The sequence below is a fragment of the Salmo salar genome, chromosome 24, assembly GCF_965601325.2.
Source record: "Salmo salar chromosome 24, fSalSal1, whole genome shotgun sequence".
Lineage (NCBI taxonomy): Eukaryota > Metazoa > Chordata > Actinopteri > Salmoniformes > Salmonidae > Salmo > Salmo salar.
Window position 1 is genome coordinate 25,961,055 of NC_138314.1, and position 27,950 is coordinate 25,989,004.

At 40.6% G+C, this 27,950-nt stretch overlaps 1 protein-coding gene across 1 annotated transcript; it reads left to right on the forward strand.

Annotated features, from left to right (window-relative positions):
• Window positions 1-10,441: 10,441 nt before the first annotated feature.
• Window positions 10,442-27,756, forward strand: LOC100195536 (ring finger protein 10). The gene is given in 17 exon segments (NM_001140565.1): window positions 10,442-10,977; window positions 22,204-22,388; window positions 22,678-22,883; window positions 22,975-23,065; window positions 23,151-23,335; window positions 23,462-23,598; window positions 23,862-24,016; window positions 24,150-24,275; window positions 24,374-24,611; window positions 24,729-24,862; window positions 24,974-25,091; window positions 25,196-25,297; window positions 25,403-25,540; window positions 25,725-25,816; window positions 25,998-26,055; window positions 26,248-26,391; window positions 26,478-27,756. Coding segments are annotated over 17 exon segments (2,340 nt in total). The 5' UTR covers window positions 10,442-10,820; the 3' UTR covers window positions 26,552-27,756.
• The last annotated feature ends 194 nt before the right edge of the window (window positions 27,757-27,950 follow it).

Consider the following 27,950-nt stretch of genomic DNA (forward strand, 5'->3'; position numbering starts at 1 on the left):
CTTTCATATGTTCTCATGTTCTGAGCAAGGAACTTTAGCTTTTTTACATGGCACATATTGCACTTTTACATTTTTGCATTATTTAAACCAAATTGAACATGTTTCATTATTTATTTGAGACTAAATAGATTTTATTTATGTATTATATTAAGTTAAAATAAGTGTTCATTGTTCATTCAGTATTGTTGTAATTGTCATTATTACAAATATAAACTCAGCAAAAAAATAAACGTCCTCTCACTGTCAACTGCGTTTATTTTCAGCAAACTTAACGTGTAAATATTTGTATGAACAGAAGATTCAACAACTGAGATATAAACTGAACAAGTTCCACAGACATGTGACTAACAAAAATTGAATAATGTGTCCCTGAACAAAGGTGGGGGGGGTCAAAATCAAAAGTAACAGTCAGTATCTGGTGTGGCCACCAGCTGCATTAAGTACTGCAGTACATCTCCTCTGCATGGGCTGCACCAAATTTGCCAGTTCTTGCTGTGAGATATTACTCCACTCTTCCATCAAGGCACCTGCAAGTACCCAGACATTTCTGGGGGGAATGGCCCTAGCCCTCACCCTCCGATCCAACAGGTCCCAAACATGCTCAATGGGATTGAGATCCGGGCACTTCGCTGGCCATGGCAGAACACTGACATTCTTGTCTTGCAGGAAATCACACACAGAAGGAGCAGTATGGCTGGTGGCATTGTCATGCTGGTGGGTCATGTCAGGATGAGTCTGCAGGAAGGGTACCACATGAGGGAGGAGGATGTCTTCCCTGTAACGCACAGCGTTGAGACTGCCTGTATTGACCACAAGCTCAGTCCGATGGTGACACACCGCCCCAGACCATGACGGACCCTCCACCTCCAAATCGATCCCGCTCCAGAGTACAGGCCTCGGTGTAACGCTCATTCCTTCGATGATAAACGCAAATCCAACCATCACCCCTGGTGGGACAAAACCGTGACTCATCAGTGAAGAGCACTTTTTGCCAGTCCTGTCTGGTCCAGCTACGGTGGGTTTGTGCCCATAGGCGACGTTGTTGCCAGTGATGTCTGGTGAGGACCTGCATTACAACAGGCCTACAAGCCCTCAGTCCAGCCTCTCTCTGCCTATTGTGGACAGTCTGAGCACTGATGGAGGGATTGTGCGTTCCTGGTGTAACTCAGGCAGTTGTTGTTGCCATCCTGTACCTGTCCCACAGGTGTGGTGTTCGGATGTACCGATCCTGTGCAGGTGTTGTTACACATGGTCTCCCACTGCGAGGATGATCAGCTGTCCGTCCTGTCTCCCTGTAGCGCTGTCTTAGGCATCTCACAGTACGGACATTGCAATTTATTGCCCTGGCCACATCTGCAATCCTCATGCCTCCTTGCAACATGCCTAAGGCACATTCACACAGATGAGCAGGGACCCTGGGCATCTTTCTTTTAGTGTTTTTCAGAGTCAGTAGAAAGGCCTCTTTAGTGTCCTAAGTTTTCATAACTGTGACCTCAATTTCCTACCGTCTGTAAGCTGTTAGTGTCTTAACGACCGTTCCACAGGTGCATGTTCATTAATTGTTTATGGTTCATTGAACAAGCATGGAAAACTATCATGACACAAGGCGAGACCCAGATGCAGACACAGGAGGCAGATGGTTGGAGTCTTACAATGTTTATTAATCCAAAAAGGGGTAGGCAAGAGAATGGTCGTGTACAGGCAAAAGGTCAAAACCAGTTCAGATTCCAAAAGGTACCGAAGGGCAGAATCAAGGTCAGGGCAGGCAGGATGATCAGGCAGGCGGGAAAGTAGTCCAGAGTCAGGCAGGGGTCAAAACCGGGAAGACTATCAAAAAGAGAATAGCAAAAGGAGTATGGGAAAAACACACTGTTTGACTTGACTAACATACAAGACAAACTGGCACAGAAAGACAGGAAACACAGAGATAAATACACTGGGGAAAGTAAGCGACACCTGGAGGGGGTAGAGACAATCAAAGGAACAGGTGAAACAGATCAGGGCGTGACAGGAAACAGTGTTTAAACCCTTTACAATGAAGATCTGTGAAGTTATTTGGATTTTTACGAATTATCTTTGAAAGACAGGGTCCTGAAAAAGGGACGTTTCTTTTTTTGCTGAGTTTATATATAAAAATCTGCCAATTAATCGGTATCAGCTTTTTTTGGTCCTCCAATAATCGGTATCAGCGTTGAAAAATCATCATCGGTCGACCTCTAATCTAGACTCAGTAGCACATTTAAAAGTGTTGTGGTGTACTGTTTTCGCTACCTTTTTATCACCTGGGATATGCTGTCCTGCTTATTCTAGGGTTCAGACTGAATGCAGTGGTAATTGTGCTGCTCACAGTTGACAGCAGCAACATAGACCTGTTAAATTGACAAGCAAGGTGTTGATATAGTTGTGTTAAGACATGGCTTTCTTGTTTTGAGTCTGTTAAATGTGTTTCTCATTCTGCTGGAGTGACCTAGTATTTTACATAAAACTTACATTACGCATTCAGTCTTTCGATTTGTAACTCACCCACCAAAATCACAATATGCTGTTTTACATTGTGTTATTTGTGCTGGTCTAATTCCTCAAATGGAAAAGCAGAAGAATCTGTGTGCTCTCAGATAGTAATAATAGTTCATATGGTGCACTTCGATGTCCCATGTTTGTGACATTGATCAATACATTTAAGGTTGACCTAAATTCAGAAGTGTATATATTATGTATGAAAGGCACATGTATGCATTGTTTACTATTTTGATTTATTTAAAGCAATGTCATTGTTGGAGTTCAGGTGTTTGACGAGATTGATGGGGGACTAGGTGCCTTCTTGTCAAATAAATATGCTTATTCATTCATGATTATGGATACTTTCTGCAATGAGTTAATCTGACTTTGAATCTTCAACAGAAAACGTCAACAACTTAGTTCAAAATTGCTTTAATACAGCAGTGCATTCGGACACTATGAATTTAAATATATTTCACCTTGTTCATAAAGTTGTCAGAAATTGTAAGCGATTAAATAAAGATCTCCACTGGCTGAAGGAGAAGAGGATCTGGTCAAATAAGAGTATGTTGCTAATATCATCTAGGTCGGTACAGTTGAAATCGGAAGTTTACCTACACCTTAGCGAAATATATTTAAATTAAGTTTTTCACAATTCCTGACATTTAATCCTAGTAAAAAAATGTTTTTATTTCTTTAATCACATTCCCAGTGGGTCAGAAGTTTACATACACTCAATTAGTATTTGGTAGCATTGCCTTTAAATTGCTTAACTTGGGTCAAATGTTTCAGGTAGCCTTCCACAACCTTCCCACAATAAGTTGGGTGAATTTTGTCCCATTCCTCCTGACAGAGCTGGTGTAACTGAGTCAGGTTTGTAGGCCTCCTTGCTCGCACACGCTTTTTCAGTTCTGCCCACAAATGTTCAATAGGATGAGGTTAGGGCTTTGTGATGGCCACTCCAATACCTTGACTTTGTTGTCCTTATGCCATTTTGGCACAACTTTGGAAGTATGCTTGAGGTCATTGTCCATTTGGAAGACCCATTTGTGACCAAGCTTTAACTTCCTGACTGATGTCTTGAGATGTTGCTTCAATATATCCACATAATTTTCTTTCCTCATAATGCCATCTATTTTGTGAAGTGCACCAGTCCCTCCTGCAGCAAAGCACCCCCACAACATGATGCTGCCACCCCAATGCTTCACGGTTGGGATGGTGTTCTTTGGCTTGCAAGCCTCCCCCTTTTCCTCCAAACATAACAATGGTCATTATGGCCAAACAGTACTATTTTTGTGTCCTCAGACCAGAGGACATTTCTCCAAAAAGTATTATCTTTGTCCCCATGTGCAGTTGCAAACCATAGTCTGGCTTTTTCATGGTGGTTTTGGAGCAGTCGCTTCTTCCTTGCTGAGCGGCCTTTCAGGTTATGTCGATATAGAACTCGTTTTACTGTGGATATAGATACTTTTGTACCGGTTTCCTGCAGCAGCTTCACAAGGTCCTTTGCTGATCTTCTGGGATTGATTTGCACTTTTCGCACCAAACTACGTTAATCTCTAGGAGACAGAACGCGTCTCCTTCTTGAGCGGTATGATGGCTGCATGGTAACTTCAGGCGTTTGGAAATTGCTCCCAAGGATGAACCAGACTTCTGGAGGTCGAAAAACAAAATTCTGAGGTCTTGGCTGATTTATTTTGATATTCCCATGATGTCAAGCAAAGAGACACTGAGTTTGAAGGTAGGCGTTGAAATACATTCACAGGTACACCACCAATTGACTCAAATGATGTCAATTAACCTATCAGAAGCTTCTAAAGCCATGACATAATTTTCTGGAATTTTCTGGAATCCAAGCTGTTTAAAGGCACAGTCAACTTAGTGTATGTAAACTTCTGACCCACTGGAATTGTGATACAGTGAATTATAAGTGAAATAATAATTGTATATATATTGTATATAATAATAATAATAATTGTATGAAAAATTACTTGTGTCATGCACAAAGTAGATGTCCTAACCGACTTGCCAAAACTATAGTTTGTTCACAAGAACTTTGTGGAGTGGTTGAAAAACGAGTTTTTGTCACGTCCTGACCAGTATAGGGGTTATTTTGTTATTGTAGTTTGGTCAGGACGTGGCAGGGGGTATTTGTTTAATATGGTTCGGGTTGTATGTGTATGTAGAGGGGTGTTTGGTTTATGTATTCCGGGGGTTTTTGTATTGTTCTATGTTAGTATAGTTCTATGTTCTGTGTAGTCTATTGTAGTTCTATGTTTAGTTTATTGGGGTTGGACCTTCAATTGGAAGCAGCTGGTAATCGTTGCTTCTGATTGAGGGTCCTATAATTAGGAGTTTGTTTTCATGGGGGTTTTGTGGGAGGTTGTTCTTGTATTGCTGTACGTTGCGTTCAAGACTGTTTTTCATCGTTTTCTTGGTTATAAGTGTTCACAGTAAAAGTTTAATTATGAGCACTCAACCCGCTGCACCTTGGTCCATTCCTCACGACGAACGTTACAGTTTTAATGACTCCAACCTAAGTCTATGTAAACCTCCGACTTCAACTGTATATACTACATACTTAATGAGTATATACTACATACTATAAGTTAATGTTACTATACTGTAAACAAACAAGTATCCTTTCAGTTGAGCATACTAGCTCTTCGCCTGTCTACGGGAAGTTGATGCAGTTGCTATTCAATCTGGGGTGCCAGAGTGCGCTAGTAAATTCAGAGCGTTGCCAGATTGTCCGTTTGTAAATTCAGACGCACACTGGATGCACGGCCGAGGAGTATGATTAATTTGAGCATTCTGTCCTTATGTAACTGATGTGAAATGGCTAGCTAGTTAGCGGGGTGCACGCTAATAACATTTCAATTGGGGACGTCACTCGCTCTGAGACCTTAAGCACCCAAGCTAACGTCGCTAGCTACTTTCAGACAAACATGGGACAACTCTGACCATTTTACTCACCCTAGCAGAGCTGGTTAGGCAGTTTTTATGTTATCAAGAACGTTGGTGACTGTAGCTGTGCAGCTGGCAACAATTTAATTACGCTTTTTGGCTGACGTTTACTGACACCGGTCATATTCAACGGGTGTTGAGCGCTCTTAAATTCATTATTCTGCACTGGTACTCAGACGAGAGTGATCTGAAATAACAGTAGATAGATAGCCCGAGCGAATTTACAAAGAACCTGAATGTCCATTCAGAATGCACAACAACTATACCATTTAGCTAAGCTAAATGTAACGGTCGTCGTATGGAGTAGACCAAGGCGCAGCGGGTTGAGTGCTCATATTTACTTTTATTGAACACTTACAAACCAAGAAAACGAATGACAAACAGTCTTGCAGGCTACACACAGCAATGCAAAAACAACTTCCCACAAAAGACAGGTGAAAAAAGGGATACCTAAGTATGACTCCCAATCAGCAACAACGATGAACAACTGTTCCTGATTGAGAGCCATACCAGGCCAACAAAGAAATATACAACATAGAAATACAAAACATAGAACAGTACCCAAAAACCCCGGAAACACATAAAACAAACACCCCTCTTACATAAGAACATATCCCAACAAACCCCGAACCACATAAAACAAACACCCCCTGCCACGTCCTGACCAAACTACAATAACAAATTACCCCTTTACTGGTCAGGACGTGACACTAAAAATGAAGGGGATAATCAAGGCAATAAACGTTGGGTAATTAGTTAATTGCCTATCGTTAATATACTGTCAAGTTTGATGTATAAGCAGCTAGCTAACATTCCGGTACATACTGCTGTAATGATATGCTATGTGGTTCGCAAGGACAGCGTAGCTAACAAATTATCAGCCAGCATAACGTGTGAGGAAACTTATTTTGAAACATTTTCTTAACATTTGTCGTAATTAGTTAAAGCAATGAATTTGTATCCGCTCTCGTACTTCGGCTGCATGTTTTCCGCCATTTTCTTCAAATCTGAAAACGCACATTTCCTGAAGAATTGCACTATGGGCCCTGCCATACGGAAATAGTGTCCTCTGCGTGTATACTTCATATTTTGGCGGATTTAGGAAAGGGTGGATACTACAGGGGAATCAGAGCCTTTTTCGCCGACGGAAAAGAAATACGACTGGGGTGATTTGTTCTGTCAGTAGGTTTACAAGGTAGCTCCTTCCCCACTGCAAACTGAGCGTTCTAGTTTTGAATGAAGGTGTTACTGTTTTCAAGTTAAGATTTCTGTTAATACATATATGAAGCAACTTTTTATAGAGAGGGTAGAGTTGAGATTGCATAGGATTTTTCTTTCTATTCTGTAGATTTGGACTTGAAGTTTATGTCAATCAATGCCAGGGGGATACAAAACCTGTTGAAGAGAAAAGCTTTTTTTTGTTTTGTAAGGTCTGCAACGCAGATCTTGTATTCGTTCAAGAAACACTCATGCAAAGAGGACTATAATTATTGGAAAAATCAGTGGGACAATGTCATTTTTTTGGCCCACGAGACTAATCATTCAGCTGGGGTTGCAATTTTAGCACACAATTTCAATGGGAAATGTTTGTTTACTCAAATGGACTCCAATACCTAAACCACACAAGGATCTCTTAAATATTGATAATTGGCGTCCAATCACACTCCTAAATAACGAGTACAAAATTATAGCCTTAATCTTTGCAAAAAGGTTAAAGTGTTGCTTGAATGATCTGATTGATGAATGTCAATCAGGGTTTATGAAAGGGCGCCATATATCTAATAATCTGAGGCTGGTGTTAGACTTGGTTGAGTATTGTGATCTATTGGATGACTTCCCTGTTATCCTATTTTTGGATTTTCCGAAAGCATTTGATACAGTAAGTCACATTTTTATCTTCGATTATCTTAAGCATTTGAAATTGGGTATTTTTTGTTGTTGATGCTATTAGAACTCTGTATAATGGTGGCAATAGCTGTATCAAGCTCTGTCATGGAACATCCTCAAGGTTTAACATTTACAAAGGAATACGACAAGGTTGTCCAATTTCACCTTTTTTATTTTTGTTAGTATCTCAAATTTTATGCTCATTAGTTCATAAAAGTCAATTTGAAGGCATTACATTCCAGGCTAGAGAGATCAAGATATCCCAACTGGCAGATGACACCTCACTTTAAAAAAAAAAAGTGTCACAAGCTAGATTAGCATTGGATATCGTGAAGCAGTTCTCCAAAATCTCAGGTTTGGCATTAAATCTTTCCAAATGTGAGATGTTTGTTTTGAAAGGAGCTGTCAATCCAGCAGATTGTAACATCTCTGATCTTAATTTGAACCCTGTAACTGAATCTGTCAAATAAAACTTATCCTCATGATTAGGGAGGGATTTAAGTCTTCAAGGAAGGGTGCTTTTATCCAAAGCTGAGGGGCTATCTCGTGCATCCTATCTTTTTTCACCTAATGACATTCCCAAATCCACTTGCTGTACATTAGATAGGCTATTGTACAAGTTCATATGGAAAAACAAGCCACATAAGATAAAAAGAGATGTTATCACCAACAGGGTTTGTGATGGCGGTCTAAATGTCTTAGACTTCACTCTCTTCAATCAAATATCAAAGGTCAAATGGATTACTGGATCCTCATAGTTTCTCGAATATTATACCACATTTTGTTTTTCAGAAGTTCTGAGGGCTTAATTTTTTACTACAATGTCCATATATTGTGGGTAAACTTCCTGTGAAGCTGGCGGCTTTTCACAAGCAGGCTTTAATGTGCTGGGCTTTGTTGTATAAACACAACTTTTCACCTCATACTTGTTTTATATGGAACAATGGGTCGATATTACATAATATAATAATATTAGTGGGAATCTATTTACATGGAGAGAATTTATGGAAAGATACAACTGAGGTTTCAAGCAAGGAATATGACACTGTTATTAAAGCTATACCTAGTGGGATAAAGACTTTACTTCTGAACTAAAAATATATTGAAGATATATAATATATATATTTATATTTAAGATATATATTTAATAATTGGCTACAAAGAGATCTTTCTATACTTGGGAGAGTACTTCTGTCCAAGGCAAAGGGAATGTCTTCCCTGTGGCTCAGTTGGTAGAGCATGATGTTTGCAACGCCAGCATGGTGTGTGCAACGCCAGGGTTGTGGGTTTGATTCCCATGGGGGGCCAGTACACAAAAATGAAATGTATGCATTCACTACTGTAAGTCGCTCTGGATAAGAGTGTCTGCTGAAATGTAAATGTAAAATGTTTTGTGTACCCCTCATTATCGTTATGTGTAAATCCTGCTACTTGTAAAGAGCTCAATAAGACCTTTCTTGACTTCATCTGGAAAAATAAGTCTCACAAACTAAAAAAAATCAGTCCTTTCTAACAAAAGAGCTGAAGGCGGTTTAGAAGTGTTGGATTTGGTTGACATAAATAACACTTTCAAGATAAACTGGTTCAAAAAATGTTTAATCAATACTGATTCAATATGGTATTTCATTCCAAATAATGTGTTTAATAAATTGGGAGGTCTTACATTTTTACTAAAATGTAATTATATTCCTGAAACATTACCTGCTAAATTGGCTAGGTTTCACCAACAAGCTTTAATGGCCTGGGAAATATGTTTCCTGCACAATTTTTCCCCACATAAAGCTCTTTAGTGGAATAATTCAGACATAACTATAAGGAATAAGTCATTGTTCTACCCCAGCTGGCATGAGAGGAATATTGACTTTGTTCTTGATATTTTTGACAACAAGGATAATATTCTCACATATGAACAATTTATAACATTGAGTTTCCAATACCTTTCAGAGAGTTTATTTCTGTGATCAAAGCTGTTCCCAGTGGTCTAACTGGACCAACTTACACCGAGAGGAAAGTTTTTCTGGAACATGCTTATTCCTGACATTGTCTGGAAAAATGCATGGTTAAGGCCTTACAAATACTGTATACCAAACAAAGTTAAGGAAGTGCACTTCAAAATTTTACATAAGATATATCCATGTGTAACAGTGTAGGTTACGTCCCTCTCTTCGCCTCAACCCGGGCTCGAACCAGGGACCCTTGCACACATCAACAACTGACACCCACAAAGCATCGTTACCCATCGCGCCAAAAAAGCCGCGGCCCTTGCAATGCAAGGGGAAACCCTACTTCAAGTCTCAGAGTGAGTGACGTCACCGATTGAAACGATATTAGCGCGCACCACCGCTAACTAACTAGCCATTTCACATCGGTTACACATGTAATTCGATGACATCCAAATTTGTGGCTATGGATGATGTCTGCATTTTCTGTGAAAAGGAAGGTGAGAATCTGTCTCACTTGTTCTTTGAATGTAAATTTGTGTCAGAATTTTGGGAAAAACTTGCAAAATACTTATTTACCATTATGAACACTGCCTATGTTTTTGACATGAAAGATATATGTTACTATTGAAATGATAACAAGACCACTGAAATTATTGTAATTTTTTAAATTCTGGTTGCCAAATACTTCATACACAAACAAAAATTCCAAAATTCTATACCACAATTACACATTTTTCTGATTGAATTCAACTATCTTATTAAAACATTAACCCTAGCGAATAACAACAAGAATAACATTTTCCTGAATCATTATTATAAGATTTTTTTCAGAGTGAATAGAATTGCGCTAAAATTGTTTATTTTGTTTTATTTTATTGATATTTTTTGTATGTTTGAGTATTTTCTTGTTAATACCTGTGTTTTGTTTTGTTAGACATGTTTGATGTAGCAATGTAAGTTGATTTTTGTATTATGAATAATACAAAATAATAATAAATAAATAAAGATTCGAACACAGCTTCAGTCTTCCACGTTAGTTATCCTAACCTGCTATGTTAATTATTAATGTTAGCTATCGATGAGTTCAAAAATGTTGGGTTGTTACTACATTTCCCATAATCCCTCCCCATACAAAAGAACAAACACGCCGATCTCAACGGGGTCTTTATGGTTCCTGTTGCCATTAGTAGGAGATCGTCCATGCGATCATATTTTTGGTGGAAAACTGCACAAGTGTCCGTTTGGACAGACCTTGGAGAACGGTCGACGCCTTGTTGGGGCCAAGTGTTTCCCAGAACGCGAAAAAGCAGAACTTTACGGGGTCTTGGCCCCGTGGTGTGAGCCTTCGTTTTCTCTTTCGACACAGCCTCCATTACTGAGACGCCTAAATTGTGTCTCTATTTTTCTCTTGTTTGTTTTGTTGTCAATATGTCGCCGTGATGGAGTTTCTGTGTTTGACAGAAATGAATCAGGGCCTGACCCGCAGTCGCAACAACCCGGTCTCCTCTCCCTTTGCCCCATTTAATGCTAGAGCGCTCGGACGCTCTCTCCCTGGAGTTCGGCCTAAATACCTCTCGCAGAAAGGAGACAACTATGGAGAAGAATCCAAACAGCAATGCCAACAGCAACAAGGTTCCGCGTTCTACAGGCCCAACAGCTGGCGAATCTAAACCGAAAACAGGTGAACATTAATAATTCGAACCAAATCCTAGTTCATCTTTCCTGACTGGTTTAACGACCCACCCAACGTTGTCTTAGCTTGCTAACTAGTTAGCTAGCTTTAACGCTGGCCTAGTAGTAGTGCATGGTTTGTTTACTTGATATGGGAGATGACGTGTCTTGACAGAACGGGTGCGTTCGCTCTGGCTATCCGATTTCAGACCAGTCTCGTCTGAATGTGCAAGAGTTAAGAATAACTGAGGTATTTACGAACGCTCAACACCCGTTGACGGTGTCAGTATTTTATTTTACTAGGCAAGACCGTTAAGAACAAATTCCTATTTACAATGACTGTCTACACAGCAAAACCCAAACCAGGACGACGCTGGGCAAATTTTGGCCTGCCCTATGGGATTCCCGATCACGACCGGTTGTGATACAGCCCGGGATTGAACCGGGGTCTACAGTGATGCCTCTAGCACTGTGATGCAGTGCCTTAGACCGCTGCGCCACTCGGGAGCCCGAGTCGGTAAAGAAATCTGAAAAAAAAAGCGTATTTCAATTGTTGCCAGTTGCAGTTAGTCACCAATGCTCTGGATAACATAACAGCCTAACAAGCTCTGCTAGGTTGAGTAAAATGTTCAGAGTGAGGTGGTCTCTCATTTGTGTCTGGAAGTAGCTAGCAAGTCAGCCAGCTAGCTTGCCGTTGTGAGGTCAGAACGCTCAGATCAACCCTACTCCTCCGTCAGAGCGTTTTGTGTGTGCTCCGAGAGCGAAACTCAGAATTTACCAACGACCAGAGCGCCCTCTGGCACTCCACATTGAAGTTATGAACACACCCAACATTTAAACATTCACCAAGATTCCAATGCTTAAGTTAAGGATATTTGCACATTCCATAGAATTCTACACATATACAGTACAAACAAGTCAAAGGTTTGGGGACACCAACTCATTCAATGGTTTTTCTTTATTTTTACTGTTTTCTACATTGTGGAATAATAGTGAAGATGTCAAAACTATGAAATAACACATGGAATCATTTAGTAACCAAAAAAGTGTTAAACAAATCAAAATATATTTGAGATTCTTCAAATAGCCACCCTTTGCCTTTGACAGCTTTGCATGTGCTTGGCATTCTCTCAACCAGCTTCAAGGTAGTCACCTGGAATGCATTTCAATTAACAGGTGTGCCATGTTCAAAGTTAATTTGTGGAATTTCTTTCCTTAATGCGTTTAAGCCAATCAGTTGTGTTGTGACAAGGTAGGGTTGGTATACAGAAGATGGCCCTATTTGGTAAAAGACCAAGTCCATATTATAGCAAGAGCAGCTCAAATAAGCAAAGATAAACCACAGTCCATTATTACTTTAAGTCAATCCTGAACATTTTAAGAACTTTGAAAGTTTCTTCAAGTGCAGTTGCAAAAACCATCAAGCGCTATGATGAAACTGGCTCTCATGAGGACCGCCACAGGAAAGGAAGACCCATAGTTACCTCTGCTGCAGAGGATAAGTTCATTAGTTACCAGCCTCAGAAATCGGCAATTAACTGCACCTCAGATTGCAGCCCAAATAAATGCTTCTCAGAGTTCAAGTAACAGACACATCTCAACATCATGCATAAAGGTTCAATAAAAAATAAACTGTTCAGAGGAGAATGTGTGAATCAGACCTTCATGGTCGAATTGCTGCAAAGAAACCACTGAAGGACACGAATAATAAGAGACTTGCTTGGGCCAAGAAACACAAGCATTGAACATTAGACCTGTGGAAATCTGTAATTTGGTCTGATGATTCCAAATTTGAGTTATTTTGTTCCAACCACTCTGTGTTTGTGAGACGCAGAATAGGTGAACAGATTATCTCTGGATGTGTGATGGTATTGGGGTGCTTTGTTGGTGACACGGTCAGTGATTTATTTAAAATTTAAGGTACTTAACCAACATGGCTACCACAGCATTCTGCAGCGATACGCCATCCCATCCGGTTTTGCGCTTAGTGGGCCTATCATTTGTTTTTCAACACGACAATGACCCAAAACACACCTCTAGGCTGTGTAAGGTCTATTTGACCAAGAAGGAGAGTGATGGAGTGCTGCGTCAGATGACCTGGCCTCCACAATCACCCGACCTCGACCCAATTTGAGATGGTTTGGGATGAGTTGGATTGCAGACTGAAGGAAAAGTAGTCAACAAGTGCTCAGCATATGTGGAAACTACTTCAAGACTGTAGGAAAAGCATTCCAGGTGATCAACTCTTGAAGCTGGTTGAGAGAATGCCAAGTGTGTGCAAATCTGTCAAGGCAAAGGGTGGCTACTTTGAAGAATCTAAAATCTATTTTGATTTAACACTTTATTTGGTTACTACATGATTCCATATGTGTTATTTCATAGTTTTGATGTCTTCAATATTATTCTACAGTGTAGAAAATAGTAAAAATAATGAAACCCTTGAAAGAGTAGGTGTGTCCAAACTTTTGACTGGTACTGTATATTCAATAAATAACGCTGATATATCTAACCACAGGTTAACTATTGTTCAGTTGAGAATCTAGTTATTCAAAGGGTCTGTTTCATGCATACACTGAGTGCTTACTTAACACCAGGGGCTGGTGGAGTTAAAAGTGAGCTAGCCCAATAATGGACTAAAGTAGCCTTACATTACAACTTATAGTCCAAGGACCTTACATGTTCTGTTTAGAGGTGAATTGTTCTGGCAGCCAAAACGGCTAAATACTCCATCGACATGTGAATTGATTCTCAATTGCGTTAAGGTTCTAGAAATCTAAAGCCCTCTACTTTCATATCACATCAAAATAATTTCACAAATGCGAAATATACACTTAATGTACACTGTTTTATAACAGTTGCAGCCAACAGTATTTTTTTTGTGACAACACGTTTGTAGGGTCAGTCTTTAGTTTACACACAGGTGTTCGAACATGCAGATAGCTAATTGGCACAGGTATATCTCTGTCTTCTGTCTGTTTTCTGTAAACAAGCGCAGTAGCATCGAAGTATGGCCGAGTGGGAATCCTTACCCTATAAAGGTGTGTAGTAATTGTCACATTTTTTAGAATATTATTTTTTGCTGATATGAAAGATAAGTTACTTATGTTTCCATAACCGAACCGCAAGCGATGCGTTTTAACTTTCGGAACGAGCTTCGGGGCCCTTAACAAAACCCCCGGCCACCAGATACTATTGTCATTAGGCGCTAATGTAGTTAGTGTCTATGCATTGGGTAAAAGTGAGTTATAAAGGCCCTAGACAGTGGGGGACACCATCTAGTTTTAGCATTGTAGATTGTCTCCCTTTGCCATTCATTTGGGACTGAGGCATAGGTTTTTAACAGGAGCTACACAACAGGTCCAACAACTCCTGACAACTTTGATTTTAGAGTGATCTATCACTTTAAATGTATGCATTTATGAGTTGACTTGTTCTGGCTTGTGCTTAAGTCCATACAGCCCACCCAGTGCTAGTCATGTGGGTTTTAAATATCAGCTTGCACAGTTTGCTCAATGTTTACTTTGTCTAGGATTTTTTGAAAATGAGATGGCTGGCAGGATTTTGTTTACTTTTCACCAATAGGCCTTTCAGTATTGTCGTCTTTTAGATACATTGCCTTCAGAAAGTATTCACCCCTTGACTTTTTTCCACATTTTGGGTTACAACACACATTTTAAATGGGTTAAATTTAGAATTTATTTTGTCACTGACTACAAAACCCCATAATGTCAGTGGAATTATGTTTATTTTTTTTTTTACATATTAAAAAAATAATGTAAAGCTACTAACCAATACTGCAAAAAAATTATTTGCAAAGCAATTAACTTTTTGTCCTGAATACAAAGTGTTATGTTTGGGGCAAATGCAACACATTTACTAAGTACCACTCTCCATATGTTCAACTGTAGTTGTGGCTGGATCATGTTATGGGTATGCTTGTAATCATTAAGGACTGGGGAGGATAAAAAGAAACGGAATGGAGCTAAGCATGGGCAAAATCTTAGTTAAACCTTGTTCAGTCTGTTTTACACCAGAGACTGGGAGACAAATTCACCTTTCAGCAGGACGATAACCTTCAACAAGGCCAAATCTACACTGGAGTTGCTTACCAAGAAGACAGTGAAAGTTCCTGAGTGGCTGAGTTACAGTTTTGACTTAAATCTGCATAAATCTATGGCAAGACTTGAAAATGTTTGTCTTGCAATGATCAACAACCAATTTGACAGAGCTTGAAGAGTATTGAAAAGAATAAAGGGCAAATAATATACAATCCAGGTATGCAAAGCTCTTAGACTTATCCAGAAAGACTCACAGCTGTAATCGCTGCCTAAGGTGATTCTAACATGTATTGACTCAGGGGTGTGAATACTTATGTTTATTTTGATTTTATTTCACCTTTATTTTACCAGGTAGGCTAGTTGAAAACAAGTTCTCATTTGTGACCTGGCCAAGATAAAGCATAGCAATTCGACACATACAACAACACAGAGTTACACATGGAATAAACAAAACATACAGTCAATAATACAAATTAAATTAAATATTTATGTATTTCATTTAATACATTTACATACATTTCTTAGAACATTTTCAATTTGTCATGGGGTATTGTGTGTAGATGTGTGAGAACATCTATTTAATACATTTTGAATTCAGGCTGTAACATAACAAAATGTGGTTTAAGTCAAGGGGTATGAATCCTTTTTGCTCTTTACCTGGCTGTCAGTGACAGCTCATCAATCCCCAACCCGTTCTCTCAATCGACCTCAACACCCAATCTACTCACACGCGCAAACACCCACATTTAGACTCATACATACACGCTGTCCCTCTCTCCTCTTAACTTCCTTGGCCTCTATTTTTTTACATTTCTCAGAGAAAATGACAATTTTCGTGGTATTGCTTTGTGCACTGACGTTACTGAACTCTGGAGAAAACGAACATTGCCACTGGGTGAGTACATCTGACAATGTGCTCTCCTGTCCATTAGACATTTTGTCTGCAGGAACTCGCTCTTTTTCACTCGGTCCACTCGTCCAAGTGCCGATGCATTTGTGGCATGATGTGAACAGTACGAATTTGTGTCACTACCAAAGTCTAATGGTTTTAAATGGCTGTTTTGTATTGTCGGGAAACTCACTTGTAGAATTCGCTTGCTGTAGGTCTCTTAAAAAAGAGAAGCCGTGCAAAGTTATTAAACAGAGGTGCCTAGTTATTCTTCTATTGTTGATATCAGGTAACGTGCAGCCTAACCCTGGCCCTGATATGCAATGTCTCCAAACCCCCTCTGATTTTAAATCTAGATCTGGTTTTGGTGTTTTTCATTTAAATGTACGCAGCCTGTTGTCAAAAATGGATGGGGTTAGGATTTGGGCTAAATCAACTGATGCTGATGTAATTGTGTTTTCTGAAACCTGGCTCAGCAAGTCTGTTCTTGATAAGGATATTTGTATAAGTGGTTACAATGTTTATCGTACTGATCGAGTTAAGAAAGGTGGGGGTGTGGCTATATATGTAAAAACTAAAATCCCTGTAAGTGTAGAAAAGTCTAACTATTTGTAAACAGTTGGAATTTCTTGCTTTGAATATTGAGGTTTCAAAGGGTCTCTCTATAACTGTGATTGGCTGTTTATAGACCCCCTCTGCTCTCGGTGATGCATTTTCTTCTCTGATGAACCTTATGTCTAAACTTCTTAACAGTGAAATTATCTTGATTGGTGATCTCAACTGGTGTTGGTTAAAGCCAAGTCTGATGATTTAAAAATGTTTTGTAATGCTATGAATCTTACCCAGTTGATTAACTCACCCACTCGCCCAAATCTTAAATGCCCAGAAAAATCTACCCTGATTGATTTGATATTGACAAATGTTCCACATAAATATTCAGCAGTTGGTGTTTTTTGTAATGATTTAAGTGACCATTGTGCTGTTGTTGCTGTTAGAAATACTAAGGTTCCTAAGACAAACCCACGCTTTATTCCTAAGAGAAATTTGAAGTGTTTTAATGAGCAGGCTTTCCTTCATGATTTGTTTTATTTTGACTGGAACAAGATTGATCTTATCCCTGATGTGGAAACTGCCTGGAAATTCTTTCATGATGGTTTTCTCCAAATAGTAAACAGACATGCTCCATTCCAAAGGTCCAGGGTTAAAGTGCGGGATAATCCATGTTTTTCTTCTGAGCTGTCTTGTATTATTCACGACTGTAATCTAGCCTGGGCTAAAGCAAGGAAATCGTGTTCTGATGCTGATTGGCTTATTTTTAGGCAGTTACGAAACAAGTGTTCTTCTCTTCTCAGGAAGGCCAAGTCTGAATATTTTGTCTGTTACCACTGATAACCTGAATGACCCTAGAAAGTTTTGGAAGGCTATTAAGTCTATGTCTGGTAATGTTAATGAATTACCGTCATGTGTATTGAAGGACTTTGTTGCTGTATATGACAAAACTGAAATGCAGAATTGTTTCAATGAGCACTTTGTATCATCTGGTAGGCTGTTTGATTCAGTGTCCTCTGTCTCTGTCCAACCCTGTGTGGATGAACCAGCGAGAGCTGGTCAAACCTTTAGCTTTTTGCCATTCTCAGTGCAGGTGGTACATAAAGCCCTGAAATCCTTAGATCAGAGAAATCCTGCAGGTCCTGATCTTCTTGATCCCTGCTTTTTAAATCTGGCAGCTGATGTCATAGCTGAACCACTTACATATCTGTTCAATCTAACCCTGGAATGGAATGAAATTCCAAAGATCTGGAAATCAGCATTTGTCCTACCACTTTTAAAAGGGGGAGATCCAACTCTTTAAAATAATTATAGGCCAGTCTCAAAGCTGTCACCCCTGGTGAAAATACTTGAAACCCTTGTGAATGAACAGCTAAAAGAGTTTTTATTTCTAACTCTATTTTATCAATGTATCAATCGGGCTCCAGGAAGAAGCATAGCACAATTACAGCAGCCATGAAGGTTTTAAATGATATCACTGAAGCCCTTGACAAAAAACAGCACTGTGTCTCACTTTTTATTGATCTCTCTAAGGCTTTTGATACAGTTGATCATGCTATACTGAGGCAGAGATTGTCGAGTGTAGGTCTTTCAGAGCATGCAGTTGCATGGTTTGCTAACTATCTGTCTGATAGAACTCAGTGCACTCAATTTGATGGGCTTATGGCTGTTAAATTGTCTGTCTGTAATGGTGTGCCCCAAGGCTTTGTACTTGGTCCTCTCTTATTCACTATTTATATAAATAATTTAGACAAAAATGTCCAAAATGTGCAACTTCATTTTTATGCTGATGATACTGTTATTTACTGTTGTGCCTCGTCTCTTCCAAAAGCTTTCCAGAACTTGTAAAATGCTTTTTATACTGTTCAACATACCTTGTGTCAATTGAAGCTTATCCTCAATACTGACAAAACTAAACTAATGGTGTTTTCTAAAGCAAGAAATAGACCTTTGAACTTTTCACCCATTACTACCTGTCAGGGCATTGAGACTGTAACGCATATAAATATCTTGGAATTTTAATTGATGACGGCCTCTCTTTTAAATTGCATATTCAACAACTTACAAAAAAATTGAAGCTGAAATTGGGATTTTATTTTAGGAATAAGGCCTGTTTTTCTTTTGAAGCCAGAAGGAGGCTAGTATCAGCTACATTTATGGCTTTACTAGACTATGGGGATATTTTATATATGAATGCTTCCGCTCAGTGTTTGAGATCAATTGACACCCTTTACCATGGCACTTTGAGATTTATTTTAAACTGCAAAACCCTTACGCACCACTGCACTTTGTATACCAGGGTTGGCTGGCCTTCTCTAGTCACTCGTAGGCTCAGTCACTGGTATACTTTTATTTACAAAGCCATTTTGGGTTTACTACCTTTTTATTTGGGCATTTTTATTGTTCAGAAATGTGGTGGGTACTCTCTTCGTTCGAGGGACTTTATCCTGCTAACTGTTCCAAATGTCAGAACTGAATTTGGTAAAAGGGCTTTTATGTACTCTGCTCCATCGTCTTGGAATGCCTTACAAAATACTTTTAAACTGGAAGAACTTGTCCCGATTTGGTATTTTTAAATCACTGATGAATGATCTTGAGACTGATTCCCTGACCTGTCAATGTTTTTAATTTGCTGTTTTTGATTTTGTTATACTCTTGTGAATTCTATGGTTTTTACTAGATTATTTGTAGTTTTTCATGTTTGTCTGTAATTTTTGTAATGACTTGGTGCTGCCTATCTTGGCCAGGACGCTCTTGAAAAAGAGATTTTAAATCTCAATGAGCCTTTCCTGGTTAAATAAAGGTTTAATAATAATTTAAAAAATCTAGACATGACATTGGAATATCTTCACTCCTACAGTAAAACCCTATACAGTAGGCTTCAGTCATAAGCCAATTCAATTGGAGAGAAAAAAAATGTATCACAATTCAGTTTGGAAAAACGAATCCTGTGTGAATCGTCCTCTGGCATAATGCACATGCTTGGTTAATAAATACAAAACCGTCTCTAGTAATACCCGTCTGAATAGGGCTATGACATGGCAAAGAACAGGCTTATCAGCATGCACCGCATCATTCCATGGGATCCGTCAAGGCTGCACACAGCAGAAATATCACTGAAATATACTAGTTCCTACACAGCACCTTCTATATTCAAACGAAATAGGCCTTTTTTATAGTCTAAGTTGATGAGCAAATGGGCAGCATCATGCTCATATCAGTTCTCTAGAATGCAAATGTAGTCTTCCTAGTAGGACTCTGCAATAACAAGGTGCTGTATGCGCATCTTTTTCAGTGTGTTTTGGGAGTGGGAGCAAGAGTAGACTCCAACCACAGGAGTCGACTCAAAATCCTGGAGTTGTGCACCACTAGCAGCAGACAGTTGCAGCAAACTCAAACTAACATTGAAAAACAACCTAGCATGTGACAAACGATGCAACTGGCTAAGAAACAAGGACAAAGTCATCTTTTAGTAGCCTTTCTTGTCAATTTGACCAACTTCTACATGTGGGCTTTGGATATAATTGTTTTTTCCTTCTACCAAATGCTCTGTATGCTCTTGTGTGCTCTGCCAATGTGGCTGGTGAATGATACAGTGCGTTCGGAAAGTATTCAGACCCCTTGACTTTTTCCACATTTTGTTACGTTACAGCCTTATTCTAAAATTGATGAGGAAACATCAATTTAAATCAATCTACTCACAATACCCCATAATGACGAAGCAAAAACAGGTTTTTAGAAATATTTCTAATGTATTACAAATAAAAAGCTTATTTCATTTACATACAGTGGGGAGAACAAGTATTTGATACACTGCCAATTTTGCAGGTTTTCCTATTTACAAAGCATGTAGAGGTCTGTCATTTTTATCATAGGTACACTTCAACTGTGAGAGACGGAATCTAAAACAAAAATCCAGAAAATCACATTGTATGATTTTTAAGTAATTAATTTGCATTAATTTTGCTCCTCAAAACAAGACATGGTATCAAGAACAGGATGAAATGAGCCACCTTACTAGTCCCCACATGGCAGGGTTTCTTTATAATCTTGCTAGCAATCTGGCATTACAGAATCCCAGCAACACGCTGACTTCTGCCCCATTGAAGCGCGCACAACGTTTTCGTGACGTTGTCAGCCAACCCACCTATATTAATTTAGCAGCTGCGGGCAGGCACTGCAAAAAATGCTTTTTGAAAATAATTTTTGTGATAAATCATTTTCAGTGTGAACTTAAACAACTAAAACCAGATATAAAATATCTCAACAATAAAGGACCTAATATATTTTTTTATTAGATGAGAGAACTAAGAAGCATTGCATGAGGTCCCCGTTTGAGTCACTAAAATAGCATTAAAAACAAGCCAGAAGCCATGGCAAAATTTGTAGAATTGCAGGAATCTGGCATTTAAACCTGTACATTTCCTCTTGGGCCCTATGGCAAAATGTGTAGAATAGAGTGGGGAGGAGTATACAGTGTTCAGAAGCGATTTCACCGTACATTTTCTGGATTTAGCGTCATTTTATGCTTTGTTTTACTATTGACAGTTACAGCTGATTTCGGGATTGTATATTGATTCACCCTCTTTTAAATAGATATCTTTTGATTCGTTTCAGTCAACCGTTTCGCTGCCAGCTCCTGATATTAGGGATATTAAAAACGACAATCTGTCTCCTGAATTAGTTTTTGTCCTCATTGCCAAAACTCCTTTGCTAGTTATACAATGATGTAACTAAATAATACAAATATTTTTTGTTGAATAGTCATGACTGTTGTAAGATGCGGATCCAAGTAAAATTTTGAGGTCCATCGGCGTCTTTGGCGTAAGGTTAGCTGGACGTTTCTGACTGGTCTTGGAACTGTGACAACGGATAGCCTCTCCCCGCATGGCTCGATGGGATATGTAGTGATTTTGCTAACACAGACAGATATGTACAGTCATGTTTCCTTAACTTTTTTAAACTGAGTTAAATCGGACCTTATTAATTAAAAAAAATATATATACTTTTTACCTTTACCTTTTTTTTTTCTCCCCAATTTTGTGGTGTGCAATTGGTAGTTACAGTCTTGCCTCATCGCTGCAACTCCTGTACAGACATGGGAGAGGTGAAGGTCGAGAGCCGTGCGTCCTCTGAAACACGACCCAACCAAGCCGTGCTGCTTCTTGACACAATGTCCGCTTAACCCGGAAGCCAGCCGCACCAATGTGTCTGAGGAAACGCCGTACACCTGGCGACCGTGTCAGCGTGCATGCGCCCGGCCCGCCACAGGAGTCGCTAGAGTGGAACAAGGACATCACTGCCGGCCAAACCCTCCCCTAACCTGGACAACGCTGGGCCAATTGTGCGCCGCCTCATGGGTCTCCCGGTTGCGGCCAGCTGCGACAGAGCATAGACTCGAACCAGGGTCTCTAGTGGCACAGCTAGCACTGCCTTAGACCACTGCACCACTCGGGAGGCCCCTGACTTTATTCATATAATGAGTAATCGAGGAATGTCAGGTGTAAATTGACCCAAGAAAAACTTGAGAAATTAGCAACTCTACAGAGCGCAATGACTACAATGAAAGGCTAAATTGCTTCCGGACACGAAGGGTCCGCAGAGCTCTTCCTCACCACTATTGCAGGAAATTGGCTTTAAAACACACAAACTGTACCACTGCTGAAATAAGTCCTAGGGGAAACACTGGAATTGTGCTAGAATGATAACTCTCCATATTTTCCCCTTTCATTCTCCCCAGATGGTAAGAATAATGGAAGCTCTAAGCGCTACAGCCGCAAGCGAGAGCCCTCTCTTCCCAAGAGTGACAGTTTCCCTGGCCCTCGTCGCACCAATTCACAGAAAAGCAAGAATTTTGACAAGAGGCCTACCCAGAGAGGTGAAGCCCGGCAGTATGGCATTACAGGTGGAGGAAGACGTGAAGAGGTGAGCATTCACAAGACTTGACATTTATTTATCCTTTTTTGGATATGGAATAACATCAAAGTCTATTAAAAAGAGAGCTTAGTTAGGTCCTATATTTGTATATTCCCACATTGAATTAATATCAATATAATTGCACTTATTGACAAATTAATGGTAGAATTATGAGTCACTGAACGGTAGAAACAAGGCAGCATCAACCCACATACAGTAGGACATCTAACTGGAATATTATTATTCCTACCTGTGAATCAGAAAAGTTGGGCTCTAATTTTCTTCTCCCTTCCCCCAGGTAGCAGAGTGCCGCCGGGCCGAGTTCAGCCCGGCTCAGTTTGCTGGACCCAAAAAGATCAGTTTGAACCACTTGCTCAACTTCACGTTTGAGCCTCGTGGGGGCCATGGTGGCCTAGGAGAACAGAAACACTCCTACTGGGGCCGCCACAACAAGTGGGGCCACAAGCATAAGCCCTTCAACAAGGAGCTTTTCCTCCAGGCCAAGTGAGCTCCTGATCAATTCAGTCTACTTTGTACAGTATGAATTGTTAGGCTGCTATTTATTAACTAATTGGTCTTTTTTTGTGTGCCTTAGCTGCCAGTTTGTGGTGACTGATGACCAGGACTACAAGGCTCACTTCACTGACCCAGACACTCTTGTGAACTGGGACTGTGTGCAGCAAGTGGTTAGTTCCGTACACCAGACCTCTTTGGCTTGAAATCGCCACGTCTTATTAGACTTTTAATGCAAATATTATTTCCCCCCTCCAGCGCATCTACAGTCATGAGGTTCCCTCCTGCCCCATCTGCCTCTACCCCCCTGTAGCGGCCCATATCACCCGCTGTGGCCACATCTTCTGCTGGCCATGCATGCTGCACTACCTGTCTCTCAGTGACAAGAGCTGGTCCAAGTGCCCCATCTGTTATGAGTCTGTACACTCTGACGACCTCAAAAGGTTAGAGTGAGAGAGCGATGTTAAACAGCCTTATTAGAAAATTCTGTATCGCCACCTTAGGGGATATACAATATTATGGTTGAAAATGGTTAGTAACATGCTCTATCCCCTCGTATCTCACTGCAGTGTGGTTGCGATGGAGACCAGGCAGTATGCAGTTGGTGACCTCATCACCATGCGCCTAATGCGCAGGGAGAAGGGGGCTCTGGTGGCCATGCCCACCTCCCAGTGGGTGAAGGTGGAGGAGCCTATTTGCTTTGGAGGTGAGAGCTTTTCATTTTATCAGACGGTCTGAATATCCAGTGACTTATAGTTAGTGCATCCATCTTAAGGTAGTTAGGTGAGACAACCACATCAGTCATAGTGAGTACATTTTTCCTCATTAAGGTAGCCATCAGCAAAGTCAGTGCTAGTAAGAAAAGACAGGTGTTAGTGCAAAGAAGGCAAGGTTGGATGATGACAATGTTTACCATATAACTGTGTCTGTGGTATGCTATATGTGAGTTGTTGTACCCCTGTGTTGTAGATGTGCATCTGAGCCCGTACTCCAAGCTGCTGCTTGCCTCTCAAGAGCAGGTACTGGGCCTGGTGGCTGAGGAGAAGTTTGTTTTGCAGGCTCAGCTCACCCAGGAGGAGGATGCCACAGCCTGCTTCATCCAGAGTGCCCTGTGCAGTCTCCAGGTAACACTGACAAACTACTAGCTTGTAATTTAAAACACAGGTAGTGTCTACTGCATTGTTACCCAAACTTAGTTCAAGTCATATAGGCCTAGGTAGCATGAACTAACCCCCTCTTTCCTCTGCTGTGGTCCAGGAGCGAGAGGCGGCTCTGCTGAAGCACCAGAAGGCATGTACTAAGGACAACTTAGAACTGTCAAGTCTCACTCTGGCAGACCTCCCCTCCCCTGAGGAGGTAGTGACAATCTTCAGCAGTACCAAGGTAAGTGTTGCCATTTAAAACCCCTTTATGTAACATTACTCTCCAAATTCGCCCATGTTATTGGGTCTGAGAGATTATCCGTGTTTTACTCTTTCCAGCCGGTGCTACAATACTCCTCTGCATTTGATGATGAGGTAGCAGAGGTTCCAGAGGAGGACCCAGAGGTGGCGCCTGGTGAGGAACCAGAGCTCCCTGAAGGGCTCCTGGAGAGAGTGCTGGAGGAGTCCACTGAGGATGCAGCTCCAGAGCCCCAACCTGCTGAGAACCCTCCCAGCCAGGCTGAAACAATGCACACCCAAACCTCAGAGCATGGCCCCTCCTATTACTTCTACCAAGGTAGGATACCCTTTAGCAAAATGTCTTCATCAGTCTCTCCACTCAATGCCTACCTTGTCATCTATATTGTCATCAAAAGTCCAGTCTCTGTACTTACTCCTTTCGTTCTCCCTTCAGCGGAGGACTGCCAGCAGATGTTTTTGCACCCAGTGAACGTGCGCTGTCTGCTGCGTGAGTACGGCAGCCTGGAGGCCAGCCCTCACACCATCACTGCCACTGTGGTGGAGATTGAGGGGCAGACTATCACAGAGGTAAGTGATTAGAACTGTAACATACTACTTAAGTATGTTTATTCATGAAATGTACCAATACTTTTTTTTCTTCTTCTGGCTCATTTCATTGTTTTCATTCACTGGCTAAAGGAGATTCGCCGTCGACACCGCTACCTGGCTCACCTGCCGCTCACCTGTGAGTTCAGCATCTGTGAGCTGGCCCTGCACCCCCCCACCCTGTCCAAAGAGACCCTGGACAGCTTTGCAGGTTAGATATCCTAACACACACACACACACAGTCTATTCATGGATTGTTACAGTACTACTCCTCATATCCATATCTTCTTTCTCCGTCATTCTTATGTGACTCAGATGACTTGGAGAAAAGAAAGCGTCTTAGACAAAAGAAAGAAAGGGATGAGAAGCGTAGGGAGAGGCGTATTGAGATGGAGGAGAACAGGAAGCAGGGGAAATGTGAGTACATTTTACTTTAGGTTGTTTCTCAATGTAGAATGTGTAACTAAAAACCTGTGGTCAGATGGGGTATCTTAAGTTTACGGTCTTCTATCTCTCTCTCAGATCCAGAGGTGCAGATTGGGCTGGAGAATTTTCAGCAGTTCCCGGCGTTTGGGTCCCCACTTCATAATGGCAGTCCACCTGTGTACCCTGAATTTCTGTTAGCCCCTCCCTCATTCCTCAGCACCAGCCCGGTCTCTGGTGAGACCAGCTTTTTCAAATGTCCTTCATTTTGATCGGTTTAGAAATGTTAAGTGTTCCCGTCTTAGCGACTCAATAGATTTTGTGACATGGCATTCATATTTTGGACAAAATATAGCGCATTACAAACAGTGCCTTGGACATGTGAGCCTTGTGAACTGAAAACACCATTTCCCTGTTGCAGATGGGCTGATGTTCCCCAGTCTGAGTGGACACAGCCCTGTGCCCAGCGTGGGCAGTGTGGAGGATGACTCTAACTGCATGTCGTTCGCTCAGGTCTGTTGGCCTAACTCATTCATTTACTCACTCCTTCATGTATTATTTTCATTACGGACTGATTACCTTAGATGTCAGGATGTATCACGGCCTTTGGATATTGACAATGTAGACCAGTAATAGACAATTTGTATAACTTTCTGACTTTTTTGCTCATCATCCCTTATTCTCCCCTGTATAGATGCTGAGAGATGGGAAAGCCAGGGCAGATGCTGGGCCATGGACCACCTCAAAGAAAGGTGACAACTACACATCTAAAGCCTTCCATTTCTCCTGTGTCTGTTAGTGCTTGCTCAAATCAGTTGGCCAGACAAGTATTGTCAGCTGAAACCTATATTGGACAGCGAAGTGTCAATAATGGGCAGTGTTGGACCATGTTTGACTCCTCTTTTTCTGTGCTGCTCCATCATACATGCTGCTGGCTCCTCCAGTGGCAGATAGCGATGGAGAGAGTGATGGAGAGAGTAACCGGGTCCCAGTTCCGAGCTTCCAGAACTCTTTCAGCCAGGCCTTTGAGGAGGCACTGCTGCAGCACCAAGGTCCAACTGCTCCAACCCAGCCGTTGGTCATCCCTGGTCAGTCTTTCACTGCGTCTTTGCTTGTGATTGACATATTTATGGCGTTAGACTGCATACTCATCTCATTCCTCACTCTCTTTCAGAGGAAAAGGGAGGGAAAAAGAAGAAGAAGAAACAGAAGCTTCTATTCAGCACCTCCATGGTTCACACAAAGTAGACTACACTGAAGTTGAAACTTCTCCCTTTACCCTCACACTTTTTATTTGATCCATCTCCTGCTATCACTCTGTCATTTTTCCATGCAGCTCTATTTTAGAATTATAAGCAATGGAGAAAACATGTTTAGTATGTAGCCAAAGGAAGTAATACCTCCACCACAGTCCCACTCATTATTTCTTCACTGGAACACCATGCAATTGGTTTATTATGCATTCTACAATAATGCGAGCGTGCAAAGATTTGTTCCACAACAAAGATTTACTTTGGGGTTAGACTGATCAGTTTACCATAGTAGGATCTACTTAGGGTTGATTAGAATGGAATAAGTTTTAGGGATGCATTTTATATTTGGGGTAGCAGTCAGCCAGCTGTAGGGACGTTACACCCAATGAACCCAATGAGTCCAAACACTGTCAACCCTGAATTTGGTCTTCAAATAAATGTCTACTTAACTGGTAAAAGGCAGAAGCTGGTGCACACCTCAAACATTTTTAGTGGTGCAGACTGAGCGTAAACTAAAAAAATAAAGACGCACACTGTTCCCAAACATTTTAATGGGTATAGTAACCAGCATTGCTGAAACATTGGTTGGGAGCATAATTAGTGTGCCACTTTATTTTTATACTAAACTAACAAAAACCCTTCCAATGAAAGTTATGTTATATTTGAGCTTCATGCTGTGATGGCCTGAACATAGCAGAACCTCTGCATGAGTCTGATTCTCTTAATGGTCTGGAGGAAATGCAAGGAATACAGTGTCGCTTGTATTAAAGAGGCTTGAAAACCTGTTGTGTTGGTGGCTGAGAAATGCACTGTAGACCTCGTTTGATTTATTAGACCATGCATATGAATTTTCTTCTATTTGTTCAGTTTTTCATTTTTACCACAGGCATTTTGCTGTCCTTTTCCTCATTTTACTTTAAAGAACTAGTGTGCGGTCCAATTTGTAACATTGTCATTTTACCCCCTGGTTTCAATTCAGTATTGCAAATATATTTAGTGTGAAGCTAGAGATTTGCATACTTTTGATTGCTTGCTATATAAGGAGTGAAAAGGTGGAATTTAAAGACACTATATAAGTTTTGTTTGAAGGTTATTTTATTTGCCTTTTGATTACTTGGGGAGGAAACATGAGTAAACATGAAATAGGCTTACATTAACTGGCCCGACATTGGAATGAATAAAGGGTTATGCACAAGCAAACTAATTGTCTGGATATTTTTGGTATTGCAGCAACAATGAGAGGGTATTGATGCGCCATTGTACTAGGTAACTAGGAGGAATGGGTTGATTTTTGAAAAATGTATCGGATTTGAAAGAATGTCCCTAATCAGAACCTACCCATATATCGAAGGAGATGCCTTTACATCTCACCTGTCGCAGACCATGTCAGTGTA